Genomic DNA, 13,316 nt, shown 5'->3' with positions numbered 1-13,316 from the left:
GTTTGTTTGCTTTTTAATTTTTAACATTATTCAATATACTCTTATCTAAAAGTTTTAGTAAATTAAAATGGGAGAATAAGAAAGTTAGAAAGGAGATTTATTCTGTCATGAAATGATTTTTCACTCTTTGAACATCCTCCCTGTATTCTTTTCAAATATGTCATTGTTGACAAAAGTAGCTGTTCGTCAAGGAAATGCCCTCGATGTATTTCGTGAAGTGTTTTTGTCCTTCCTTTGCCCTCATACAATTTGTGGTCCTACCTCAGAGCCAAAACACTTGCTGGGAAATGGGAAGATTTACCCCTTTTTGAGGATGTTTGTATACTTAATGCCAAACATCTAGGTGATTAACAGATATTCAGATATTGAATGTAGTGTTTACATTTGTTGTTTCTATTTTTTGAAGAGTGCTATGTAGTAAAACGCAGTGTTTACTCCCGAATACCATATATTATTTTATGTGATTTTTAAGATTTTAAACATGCAGTTTATTTTGTTTCAGATCTTGGAGTTCTAAATTATACTTATCATTATGCATTCGGCATTTCTGGCTTCTTTGTTGAGAGGGAAAAAACCACGTGACCTTTTTATTAGAGTCCTAGAATTTCAGAACTTGGGGGGACCTTCGGATGACATATTTTAATTTCCATTGTATGTTGATGAGAAATCTTGGGATGAGAAATAAGAAATAGCAAGATTACTTGGACAGATTAAAGAGCAGGGGCAGAATCCGGATCTGATCTTCATAGTTCTTTACAGTGTGTCCTGCTTTTGAGGTTTTGAGTGCCCGGCATGTGTGCACTATAGCATCATGCCTGGGTTATTGCAGTCAAATGACAGAATTACTTAGTAGAATCTATTTGAAGCTATAATGTTTTGTATTCCTTTAGGATAAATTTAAAAATTAATCTGTATGAAATAAAAATAAATTTCAGGCTATCTGATAATTTGTTTAGTTTTCTTTTGAAAATGTGCATTTTAACAATTAAACTTTATGTGCATTCAGATCATTACAGAATTCACCATAAGCTTTAATTCAGTTTTTATGTACCTGGTTGTTGTTGTTTTAAAATTTTTAAATGTATTTATTAAAAGATTTTTTTTTGTTTTATTTATTTTTGAGAGAGAGAGAGAGAGAGAGAGAGAGCGCATGAGCAGAGGAGGATCAGAGAGAGAGGGAGACACAGAATCCGAAGACAGGCTCCAGGCTCTGAGTTAGCTGTCAGCACAGAGCTCGACTTGGGGCTCAAACCCATGAACCATGAGATCATGACCTAAGCCAAAGTCCAATGTTCAACTGACAGCCACCCAGGCGCCCCTGTTTTTATTTATTTTTGAGAGAGAGAGACACACAGACAGGCAGACAGACTGCATGGATGGAGGAGGGGCAGAGAGAGAAAGAGACACAGAATCCGAAGCAGGCTCTTGTCTCTGAGCTGTCAGCACAGAACCCAGTGTGAGATTCCACCCTATGATCTGCAAGATTGTAACCTGAGGCAAGGAAGGTTTGATGCTTGACCAATGAGCCACCCAGATGCCCCCTGCCTGGTTGTTTTTTAATTATGGAATGTATCATCATCTTTCCTTTAATAACCCAGAAGCCCACAAGGTGATTCGGGGTATGAGCCCTCTCAAATTTTAATTCAGATTTCCTAAGAACACTTAGGACCTTAAAATAGTCCTTGAGGAAAATAGCTGACATTTGTGGCAAGAATATATAAAACTTTGTGAATATGTTCTCTAAATATTTTCTCTTTAGATTTTGAACCCACTTGTTTCCAAGGCACAACTTTCCCAAACTGTCCAGTCTCGGTTAGTTAGTTGTAAAATTTTAGGAAAAATGACCAACAAATTTGATGCCCATACGTGAGTATTTGTATACATATTTTTTGTCTACTTTATTCAATTAAGTCGATTTAAGATGTATGATGATCGTATGATTGACTAGTATACTAGACTTACATTATTCTGTACTGCATACAAGTTTATGTTTTAACTCTGTAGAAGTCTTATAGTCTACTTAGTCTTCTATTCAGATGCATTTCTTCTGATCTCATGGCTCTTCAAATCAGCATGATCCACTTTTTCTATTTCTCATCTCAGTCTTCTCTGTCACACACATCGTGTAGTTTTGAGCATGAAATGTTTTTATTCTATAGATTTCAAAAATTGTCAAGTGTGACATAAAGATAAGACTTTCTCATTGCTTCCATTATTGCTACAAATTCATTATTTTGAATGATTTATCTTATTTTGAGGTTTTATGGAGAATGTTTATAATTTATATGCTACTCTCTGCCCAGATGATAAATAACCAAGTGGAAAGAATGCAATGTTATATAATTATGGCACAGAGTAAAAGATAAAGTTGAAGAATAGTTTGGTTGATAGTTGTTAGGTATCCCACTTGCCGGGGTGGCCTTTTATCTTAGCTAAGATGCTTAGCTGCCCCAAATGAACCATTATTTTACAAAGATCCATTCATGTCTATAATTTACAAGTAACAGGAGATAACATCCAACGGTAGTGACATATAAAAATCCATTATAAAGTATAGGCTTTATATTAAATTGTATTTGTTACTGTTAGGGTAAGCTACGATTTTGATGATGACTGTTTGTAAATTTTAATTCGTCTAAGACACCCACTTGCATGTTTCTTTCTTTCCCTTGTAAGCATTAAAAGAGAGATACTTCCTCTGGTAAAATCACTCTGTCAAGATGTAGAATATGAAGTCCGGTCTTGTATGTGTCGGCAGTTAGAGAACATCGCTCAGGGCATTGGGTAAGTGTCATTTCAAGTCCTTTTGTCATTTTCTTATTTCTAGGTTGTCAGACATGCATACGCTGGGCTTGTGTTCCATGAAATCATGCTGTTGGAGGGCTAACCTTTACATGACCATTTTTTTTCTCAGTTGCACTAGTCACATTTATTTTTTATTTTTTATTTTTATAGTAGTTTATTGTCAAATTGGTTTCCATATAACACCCAGTGCTTCTCCCCACCAGCGCCCCCCACCATGACCATTACCCCCTCCCTCCCTCCCCCTCCCCTTTCAGTCCATGGTTCGTCTTCAGTATTCAGTAGTCTCCCTTGATCTGTGTCCCTCACTCTTCTCCGATCTCTCTCCCCCTTCCTCTCCCCATGGTCCCCTGCCAGGTCTCTCCTGTTAGACCTATGAGTGCAAACATATGGTATCTATCCTTCTCTGCCTGACTTATTTCGCTTAGCATGACACCCTACATGACCATTAAAAATGATTGTAACAAGTACTTCCTGGTGTGTGCAGATTAAAAGAGATTAAAGTGAAGTTGCTTAGCATTCGTTTCATGTTGATTTCTTTCTTCCTCACTTTAAGTTGCTTTAGTTAGCATCCCAGATACCTAGATTCAAGAAGGGAAAATGTCCCAATATAAACCATGCTTGGACTATTGCAGTAGCATTTCTCCGGACTAGCGGTATATTATTGGGTCATCTCGGATGGAATTACTCAGTGGAAGTCTCTGTTTCCTGAGCACCTTGGCCTTTCTACTGTCTGCTAGTTACGTTCCTTGCCTTTTGGTTGTGTGAAGCTCAGGATGGAGATTTCTAGGGCAGACAGTCTCCTCTCTTCACCCAGAGAAACTGATCTCATGTTAAGGTATGATATTAAAGGCAGTTTTATCTAAGAACCATCTTGGGATATAATTTTTGTTTTTAAGGGTCCTAAATTGATAAAAAAAAACATGTGGGACCTCTTATTTTTAGTAGAAGTTGCACTGTTTTCACCTAGTTCTTTTGTTTCATAAGCAAGGACAATCAGGTTGTTGCCATTTGTACAATTAAAAAAATTTTTTTTAATATTTATTTTTGAGAGAGACAGAGGGTGAGCAGAGGTGGGGCAGAGAGTGAGGGAGACACAGAATCTGAAGCAGGCTCCAAGCTCTGTGCTGAACCTGAGCTGAAGTCAGACGCTTAACTGACTGAGCCACCCAGGTGCCCCTGCCATTTGTACAATTCTTAGTAAAAAAAAAATTGGGGACGATTTAAGGCTTTAGGATGACTTCAGAATGTCATACAGATTCAGGTTCTCTGTCCTGTCCACCTTGCTGAATCGGAGGATGTAAGAGTTGTGTTAGAAACTTAATATTGCAACAGAGTAATCCTCTAATTCTGATTTCAGAAGTAGTTTGTTTCTGATAGATCTTCTTAGGCTAGCTGACTCTGAATGGTTGTGGAGTATAAATAATTGGGTCTTGCCCACTTCTGTGGTCCTTAATCAGGACCAGAACCTATCAGGAGAATATATCATTGTCTTTTTGTATTCCATATTTTGTCATCTGACATTTTGCCACTGTAAAAAAAAAAATCAGGCTGGTCAGATGTGTTCAAATTTGCCTTCTGAAAATTAACATAGGATTATTGCTTAAGGATTCATTTAGAAAAGCAAGGCTAGAATCTGCCTACCTTGTTAGCTTACAATTCATTTAAGAAATTAATTTGCCTGATTAAATTTGTATAATTTTGAATTCTCATGTACTATTAGAACACAGTCATAGGACTTTCATAGTATCATGGCTGGAAACTACTATGATCTGACTCGTATTTTTAATTGTTCCTTTGATAAATATATAAAACTAAAGAGAGACATACAGTTCTTTTCTTTCGGCATTGGAAATTTGGACCCTGATAACCGCCAACAGGAATTTTCTATACACGAGGCTAGGAGAGGCCCGGAGATGAGTGAGAGGAGGTGGGAAGAGATCCTTCCGAGATTGCTGCTGATTTAAGAGAGGAGGCTGCCCACGACTGCGGTGGGAGTTGGTTGTGGTCTAAGGCACTTGGGGATGGGAAGTGCTGGGAGGAGGCCCAAGAGCAGTACAGACTTGGGTTTATAGTTTTGTACTTGGTGTGGCTGCCAGGGGAATGATTACTGACCACTTTAGTTGGTCATCAGAAATGTCATCAGAAATGAGTGCCAGAAATTGTTCTTTATTTAATAAGATTATCAGGAAGCAGGATTAAGAGATTCTTGTCCAGCCCACATATCCATAAGAAATGAAGGCTCCACAGCACTAGACCGTGTTGACTATGGATTGGGCACCAGCTTAGGATCAAAGAGAATAGTTCTTAGAATAATCAGATTAATAGTGAACGGTGTAATGAAGAGATCATGCACATGTGTTTGTAGGAAAACAACTGTATGGAAGAGACCTCTCTTTGTACAGGGATGACTAAAGAGAAAAAAGAAACAAATGTGGAATCTATAAAAAGATTCTTCAGTGTTGGAGGGGAAGAATATATAGCACTCAGATCGGAAAGGAAGAACATAACTTTTGAAGAAATTGATCAAACTTCTGGTGATGTGACAAATAAGCTAACCTGAAAATGCCCCTGTTATTAATGTATGACAAAATTCAACATCCATTGGTGATTAAAACTCTCAGGAAGCTAGGGATGAAGGGAACTTCCTCAATCTGATACAAGCATGTATGAAAAACCTACAGCTAACATCATAATTAATGGTAGATATTAAGGTAAGAACAGGTCAAGGATAGTTTTTATCACTTCTGTTCAACATTGTATGGGAGGTTCTAGCTATTGAAATAAGGCAAGAGAACAAAAATCTTCAAGGTTTAAATTTAGATCTAAAAGGAAAAAGGAAAATGATTTCTACTTGTAGATGACATCACTGTTTACATAGAAAATCCTCAGTAATTTACAAAACAACTGTTAGAACTAATTAATGGATTTAAAGATGTTTCAGGATACAAACAAAAATAGATATAGATCAGTGGAACAGAAGAGTATAGAAATATGTGGTCTATTGACTTTCAGCGGAATGCCAGAGGAGTTCAAGGAGGAAAATCTTTTCAAAACACAGTACTGGGATATTCATAAGAGCAAAAAAAAAATGAATGTTAATTCTTACCTCACATTGTAGATAAAGACTAATTTGAAATTTATCACATTCCTGAATATAATCAAATCAACAACCTTCCAATGTCCCATGATATAATACTGCGAGTTGGCATTTACTTCAAAGTTAAGCATCTTTAATATGACCTAGCCATTGTACTTTTAATTATTTACCCAAGAGAAGTTAAAATATATCCATAACAAGAGTTGTATTATATACACATGTTTATAGCAGCTTTCTTTATAATAACCCAAACTCGAACAATCCTGCTGTCTACTGATAGATAAAGAGAAAAAAAGAAAATGTGGTATGTCCATATAGTGGAATACTATTTAGCAAGAAAAAGGGATGTCATACTGACACATCCAATATGACAGCACGGATGTATCTCAAAATCGGTATGTTAAGGGAAGCAAGCCAGATACAAAAAGGATACATACTGTATGATAAATATAAACTACAGTGGAAAAAAGCAGATCCATGATTGCTTTTGTCAGAGGCAGATTATAGAATTCAGATATAATGGGACTGATGATTGGTTCTTAACCTTTGCCCATGAGTTTTGCCTTTTGTCAGATTAGAAGGACGTTGATGTAGGGGAGGCTAAGCAATATCTTCTTAACAAAGAAATGGAGATGATTGGGTCCCTAGTATTTCTTTCAGCCTGGGCTCCTTAAAACAGGCCAGTGGAAAAGGCACAAATAGATGAGAAGTGTCCTTGAATTGCTGTTGCTGACCTGGCCAACCATGGAACTCCGGATCGTCTTCATCAGTTTGATCACACTGCTACCACCAGATGACTCCGGATCATGGCCAGCACCTGGGTAGATTTGTGTCACGCAGCCAGACCCCAGAATTCTCAGTTGGCCTCCTGGGCAAGCTTGCTTATTTCATTCATCTTGCTCTCCCTCATCCTGTTTTTACATACCCCGCCTTCTGATGTCATGGAAGGATTAGGTCGTAATTATTAGCATGTTCTCTGATAAAACTGGACTCTTACACAAGTAATAGAATCAGGTTGTCCCCAGATTTTTGTTCCAAATCCTTATATGCCAAAAGTGTTTTTAGTAGAAAGGATAATGACTTAGAATTCTGCTCTAGTCAGAGTGGAGTTTCCATGTGAAGTCAAGAAAAATATATTCTCATAAATAGCAGCACAGGCAGTGTACAGGCCACCTCTACTTCTTGAAGAAGTTACTCAGCTGCAATCCAGTTTGTTTAGAGGAACCAAAGAGAGAGAATATCTGCATCTATATGTGTGGGTTTGCCACGATGCCTTATTTCTCCTTTCATAATGTGACAAATGGGCAAAGAAAACAAGTAATATATTCCATGAAGAAGAAATACAAGTGTCTAATAAACATATTCAGTCTCACTGTTTAACCTCATTAGTTGTAGAGAGATATATTCATTTAATGAATATGCATTGAGCACCTACCATAAGCTATGGATTACATATGGATGATGTAATAGTGAAAAAGATACAGTCCTATGATGTGTGATAGTTACAAAAACAAGAGTGAAATGCTCCTTTTACCAATGAAATCAGAAAAGTTCATGAAATCTTTAGTGCAGGCAAAGGCACAGGAAACACCTTCATGTCCTACTAGGGCATGCATAAACCTAGAGTCTTTTTGAATTCTATAATATACAAAAGATTTTTGCTCATCTTTTACCTGTATTATTCCAGGTTTAGAGATGAATATAAGGAATTAGTTTATATCAGAATTTGTGAATAATGTAAGTATACACTTAGATAATATTTACTATGTGTGAGACATTATTCTAAGCACTTGTCTAACTTAATAACCTCACTGTGGGATGGGTAGTGATCATTCCTCTTTTACAGATTAGGAAGCTGAAGCCCAAAGAGGATATACATTACATCAACAGGGTAGAAGTCTGGGCATACATTTCTACGTAAAGAAACTTCCAAAGGTTCTTTAAGTAGAGGGCTATAGGTTATTTATTTTTATATAGTTCTTATGTTTTTTAAAATTTTGATAACATATAAAAGCGTTCTTTTAATTCATAGTGCATAGTGTTCAGTGGCTTTAACATAGTTGAAAACGAGAAATTCCCATTGGTGTTGGCAGGTTGAAATGGAAATGCCCTTATTACCACGAGTGATAAGCAGATTTGATGTATTCGCTTTGGCTTTTCAGCATTACGAAATCATTGTACAGCTATTAAAGACCTTTTGATTCTGATTATTTTTATTTTTAATACCTAGGTGTGACTAAGTTGGGTTGGCATCCGTATACCACTCTTGGGGAGAGAAGTCATTTGAAAAATTGAATGGAATTAACTTTTTACTGTAAATGGGGAGGAAATCTTTATCATCTTTCATTCTTAATAAGCTCAAGGTTTTCAATGGTATGCAAATCCGTTCTGAACAAAGTTTGTATGAAATAAATTTTTATGACCTTTGGGCCAGAATCTCTCAGCTTTATCTCCATCACATTCCGTTTCCTGTGTTTGACCAATGTTTGTGAACGTTAATGCTAACATTTATACCTGTGATCTGAGAGTTCTTTTTTTTTTTTTCTTAGCCTTATGCTAAAGAAATAGGTTCTACTGGTGATTTTCTTGGCAATTTGCTGAGAATCTCACATGAGTGTTTTATATGTGAAGAAAAAAAAGCATCGTTTAGAATACATTTTTTTTTGAGGTATGGTTGACAGAAAACATTAGTTTCATGTGTACAATATAATGAGTATTTGTATACATTGGAAAATGATTGTCATTTTTGTAAGTCTAGTTACAGTCTTTCACCTTACACAGTTACAGAATTTCTTTCTCTTATGATGACTTTTGCGATTTACTCTCTTCGCAGCCTTCAGATATGCAATACAGCGTTGTTAACTATAGTCACTATGCTGTGCGGCACCTGCCCTGACCTAGTTATGTAATAACCAGAAATGTGTACCTTTTGACCACCTCCCCACTTTCATAGGGGGATTTCTTAGCAGTTTTTGGCCCTCTGATCCCTCATGTCCTTAGAGCTGGTACTTTCCAATAGGGCAGCCACTAGCCATGTTTGGCTATTTAAATTCAGTAAAATAAAGTTAACACTTCAGTTCCTCAGTTACACTGATGACCTTATGTTACATGCTCAGTAGTCACATTTGGCTACAATACAGATCATAAACGTTTCCATCGTAGCAGAAGGTACAGCCTGACAGTGTTGTCTTTGAGTCACTGTGCTCTGCCCTGAATTTTTTTCAGGTTTTCTGAAGCTCTTACTGACTTTCTTATTCTCTCTCATTATAATTCATGCCGTCTTCTGTCCTGCGTCTCAGAAGGACTCGTGATGATGCGTCACATCATAAGCCTCCCCTTTATCGGCAGGTGTCACTGTCATAGCATCTCATCTTGGTGACTAAGCAGAGACTGATTAAAGTATTGAACGAGAGCCATCTGTGGTTGTATTATAAACGTTGCATATGCCGGAAAGCACGGACATTGTGTTTTGTTCTTTTGGAGAGAGCGTCTAGTGCCATATACCCTCCTTCTAGATAGGAATTCGTTACTGTAAAGTTGTAGTTGAGGTAAATGACAACATAATTCCTTCCTTGAAATCGAGATAAAAAGATTTTATTAAGATTTCTACAGTCACTACTGTTGGATTTTTCTAGTTAGTCCAGAACATCTGCTGAAGTTGCTTAAAATGGAAGACGTTTACAATTTATAATATTTAATGTAAACTTATAGTCATGAAGATCTGTGTAGGTAATCCTATTATCCTGGTGGAACTAGAATTGATTTAAGTAACGACACCATTACGATTCATGTTTCTTATGTTTATATCGTGCTTTCCAGCCAGACTGGAAGCTTCTGGAGAGCAGGAGCCAGATCTTTATGAGTTTTCCTATTTTCTGCAGCACCTGGCCCCGTGACTTGCACTTCATAAGTTCTTGCTGTAATGTATTGAACTGATTTATTTTCTTCTCTTGCTTCTTGTGCAGGACAGAACTTACAAAAAGTGTGGTGCTCCCTGAACTAATAGAACTCTCTAGGGATGAAGGCAGCAGTGTGCGGCTCGCAGCTTTTGAAACTTTGGTTAATCTGCTTGACGTGTTTGATACAGGTAAATCTTCGTGTGGACACGTTTTTGCTTCTGAAAGCAGGGTTTTTCCCTTTTCGTATCACTGATAGGGAGTAACGAAAGATAAAGGGTAGAATTCCTTATGTTGTTTTATGATGAACATTAAGCCTCCCTTCCTCTGTCTCTTTCTAGTTCTTTCTCTTGTGACACCTTCTCTGTTGCCGCTTTTACCCTCCTAGCACCCTGCGTTACTACACATTCCACACCTCTCTCTTTTCCCTCGTCCATGTTTAACTGCCTAGTGTGGGGGGCGAAGAATTAGCCTTTAGCTTGCTCAGCTAATGGACCCTAAGAAAGATGCTGACTAAAGCAATACTATTCCCTCCTTAATATTTTAATGCTAGAAATCTCCTGGCCTTGGGGAGGAAAAGTTTGGGATGAGCTGTTTGAGTGGGAATGAGTAAGGAGGTATGTCTTAGGGTTGTGCAAATCGAATCACAAAGACGTCACAGAGACAGCTCCTCTGTGAATGTACGGCTAGACTTTTGATGAAGGCTGGACATTAATTTATCAGTAAATATTCATCATTTTGATATGGTGAAATTTGGAGCAGTAAATATCAAGTACTCAGGTGCAAAACCCTGTTGCGTAATCGCAGGATTATATTTACTTGGATTAACAACATTTTACCTGAATCAGGAGAGCCTCTTAAAGATTATTGCAATGCGGACGATAATTACATACGCGTGTTACAGAAGAGCCACTTAGCCTGTATGATTAGCCATGTATGATTAGTACATGAAAACAGTTGAGGGAACGAATCTCCTTGTCCTACGGAGCCTAGGCCCCCTCCCCGCCCTCTCCCTCTCCCTGTCCACACTCAGATGTCACAGATCTGGGCACAACCTGTGTCGCGTCTTTCCCTGCCATTCCTGCCCGCTCCAGTACCACTTGTCATTGCCTCAGCATGTGAAGTTCTGTCACACCTCCAGCCTGTCCGCAAATTCATTTTCCTCCGTTTTTTTCTCCCTTCTATTTTCCTCCTAACCAGCTTCCTTCAGTGCTCAATGCAAATACAGTTTCTTCTCTGATTATCTCTCTAAATGCCTTATGCCTGGGGTTGGCCAGCTGTGGTCTACAGGCTAAATCCTGCTGCTGTCTGCTTATGTAACTAAAGTTTATTGGAACATAGTCATGCCCACGTGGCTAGGTGTTGTCTGCAGCTGACTCTAGTGACAGAGCGGTTGTGACAGAGACACTGTGAGGCCTGGAACATTTATAAAAATTGCAGGCCTGGGCCTTATACCAACTATGAAAATAGTGATCACATCATCTTATGATAGTTTTTGGGGTTAGCTTCTTTGCTGGTCTACATTTCTCAAGTTCAGACCATTTATGACTCATCCCTCTATTTCTACTTAGTATAATGCTTGTTCTGTATGAAATGCAATGACTATTTGTCTGGTAAATGTCATTTAGTTAAAATGGTAGATGTGGTACTGAAATATAATGACAGTAACAGTAATAAAAATGCCAATAAACGTGTTGCAGCATTTTGCTTAGTCTTGTCAGACCCTGAACACTGATTCATTTCTGAAAGTTTAAGAGAATTATGGGAAATTCAGAGTGTTTAGAATCAATTTGCAAATGTTGCTATGATATATAAGAATTTATAACCTAAGCAGACATACTTAAAAATATTGATTAGCTTTCTTAAAATTTTTTTTTAATGTTTATTTTTGAGACAGAGTATGAGCAGGGGAGGGGCAGAGAGAGGGAGACACAGAATCTGAAGCAAGCTCCAGGCTCTGAGCTGTCAGCACAGAGCCCGACGCGGGGCTCGAGCCCACAAACTGTGAGATCATGACCTGAGCCGAAGTAGGATGCTTAACTGACTGAGCCGCCCAGGTGCCCCCAAAATATTGATGAGCATTTTAAGGAAGTGTCAGCTAAGAAGTAAAAGTGATGAAATTCAGTAAGCAGGACATATGATAAGCTAACAATTTCGGCCAGAAAAAACTGCCCCCTGGCATGAGACACATGCACACTAGGGGACACCTGTGTCCTGGGCCTGCTGCTCATCCGCTCATGTCCGCAGCCCCCACAGTGTCGGGGCTCTATAGTTATTCGGCCTCAAAGCCTCAGTCCTTGAAGCTTTTTAGCTTGTCATTTCTGTTTATATTTGGTCTTTGTGGCCCACCATGAGTTTGCGCCCCTCGGCCTGGTGTTAAAAGTTTTGCTGATCTCAGCCCTCTTCTTGCTACCTCTGCACCGTGCAGCTCCCCGACCAGGGTTTGCAGTAATGTTGTGTGACCGTGTGGCCAGCGTAGTGATTTTCCTTTCTGGAATCTGTCTATATGCATTTCTACATGTGCAGCATGGGCAACTAGATCTAAAGTCTGTTTTGTTTTGTTGTGTTTTGTTTTCCAGATGACAGAAGTCAAACTATCCTTCCCTTAGTGAAATCATTTTGTGAAAAATCTTTCAAAGCAGATGAATCAATTCTTATTTCCTTATCATTCCATTTAGGAAAACTATGCCATGGACTATATGGTATGATCTACCGTAAGAATGTCAAGATTGTAGATAATTGTTTCCTTTTTCTTCTACCTCAGCCACTAGACTTGAGTTCTCCGGTTGTAAAGCCTGTCCTTTAAGGGTGTAAAATCTTAAGAGGTCTTAGATCATTGACAGCACAAGTTAGAACCCATTTAATAACTTCTTTTTCCCTAATAGAACCTATTTGAAAGAACAGTGACAGAATGAAATAGTCATGGCCCTTTACATTTCTGAATATTTTATTTTTACGTATCAGTTGGCATTGATAAGTTATATTACCTATTGATGCATAAGAAGTATATCCTTATTAACTCTTTGTTGGTAATTAATATATTATGTGAGCAGTTCAGCTTAGAATTTAGAATAATACTCATAACTTGGCATTTGAACATATTACTCAGTTCTTAGCGTACTGTAATCATGTAAGCATAAATTAAACTATAGCCATCTGCTACACTAAAGCATTTAAAAACATATATATTATAGACTTTTAATTGGCTGTTGAAAATGTTTTGCAGTATATGAGTTCTTAGCACTCTAAGATTTAAATTTATGAATATGGAACCAGTCCGTTGATCAAAAACATTTAGAGTTTACTTTCCCGTCTTTTAGATTGAGTTTTTAAGCAATTTCTCTGCAGACACACATGCACGTAAATGCAGGAATGGTCCTTATACGTTACTGTTGCAGTGACTTGTCAGTGGCCCGTGCTATGATATAGTTCCTACATTGCATAGTTTATACTATTAAAATTATTGTTAAAATCAACATAAGGTGAAACAATAGACCCCATGGATTTCTCCATAATAG

General features: G+C 37.8%; 1 protein-coding gene across 2 annotated transcripts in view; it reads left to right on the top strand.

Annotated features, from left to right (window-relative positions):
- The window catches only part of PPP4R4 (protein phosphatase 4 regulatory subunit 4), a 103,889-nt gene that overhangs the window by 51,554 nt on the left and 39,019 nt on the right, over positions 1-13,316 (top strand). For both annotated transcript variants that reach the window (XM_029952631.1, XM_029952632.1), the window contains exons 6-9: positions 1,760-1,866; positions 2,677-2,784; positions 9,868-9,989; positions 12,378-12,500. In XM_029952631.1, the coding sequence (XP_029808491.1) occupies positions 1,760-1,866; positions 2,677-2,784; positions 9,868-9,989; positions 12,378-12,500 (460 nt within the window). The remainder of the gene's footprint in view (positions 1-1,759; positions 1,867-2,676; positions 2,785-9,867; positions 9,990-12,377; positions 12,501-13,316) is intronic.

This window comes from Suricata suricatta, chromosome 9 (genome assembly GCF_006229205.1).
Source record: "Suricata suricatta isolate VVHF042 chromosome 9, meerkat_22Aug2017_6uvM2_HiC, whole genome shotgun sequence".
Taxonomy (NCBI): Eukaryota; Metazoa; Chordata; class Mammalia; order Carnivora; family Herpestidae; genus Suricata; species Suricata suricatta.
This window is presented reverse-complemented; position numbering and strand designations above follow the sequence as displayed.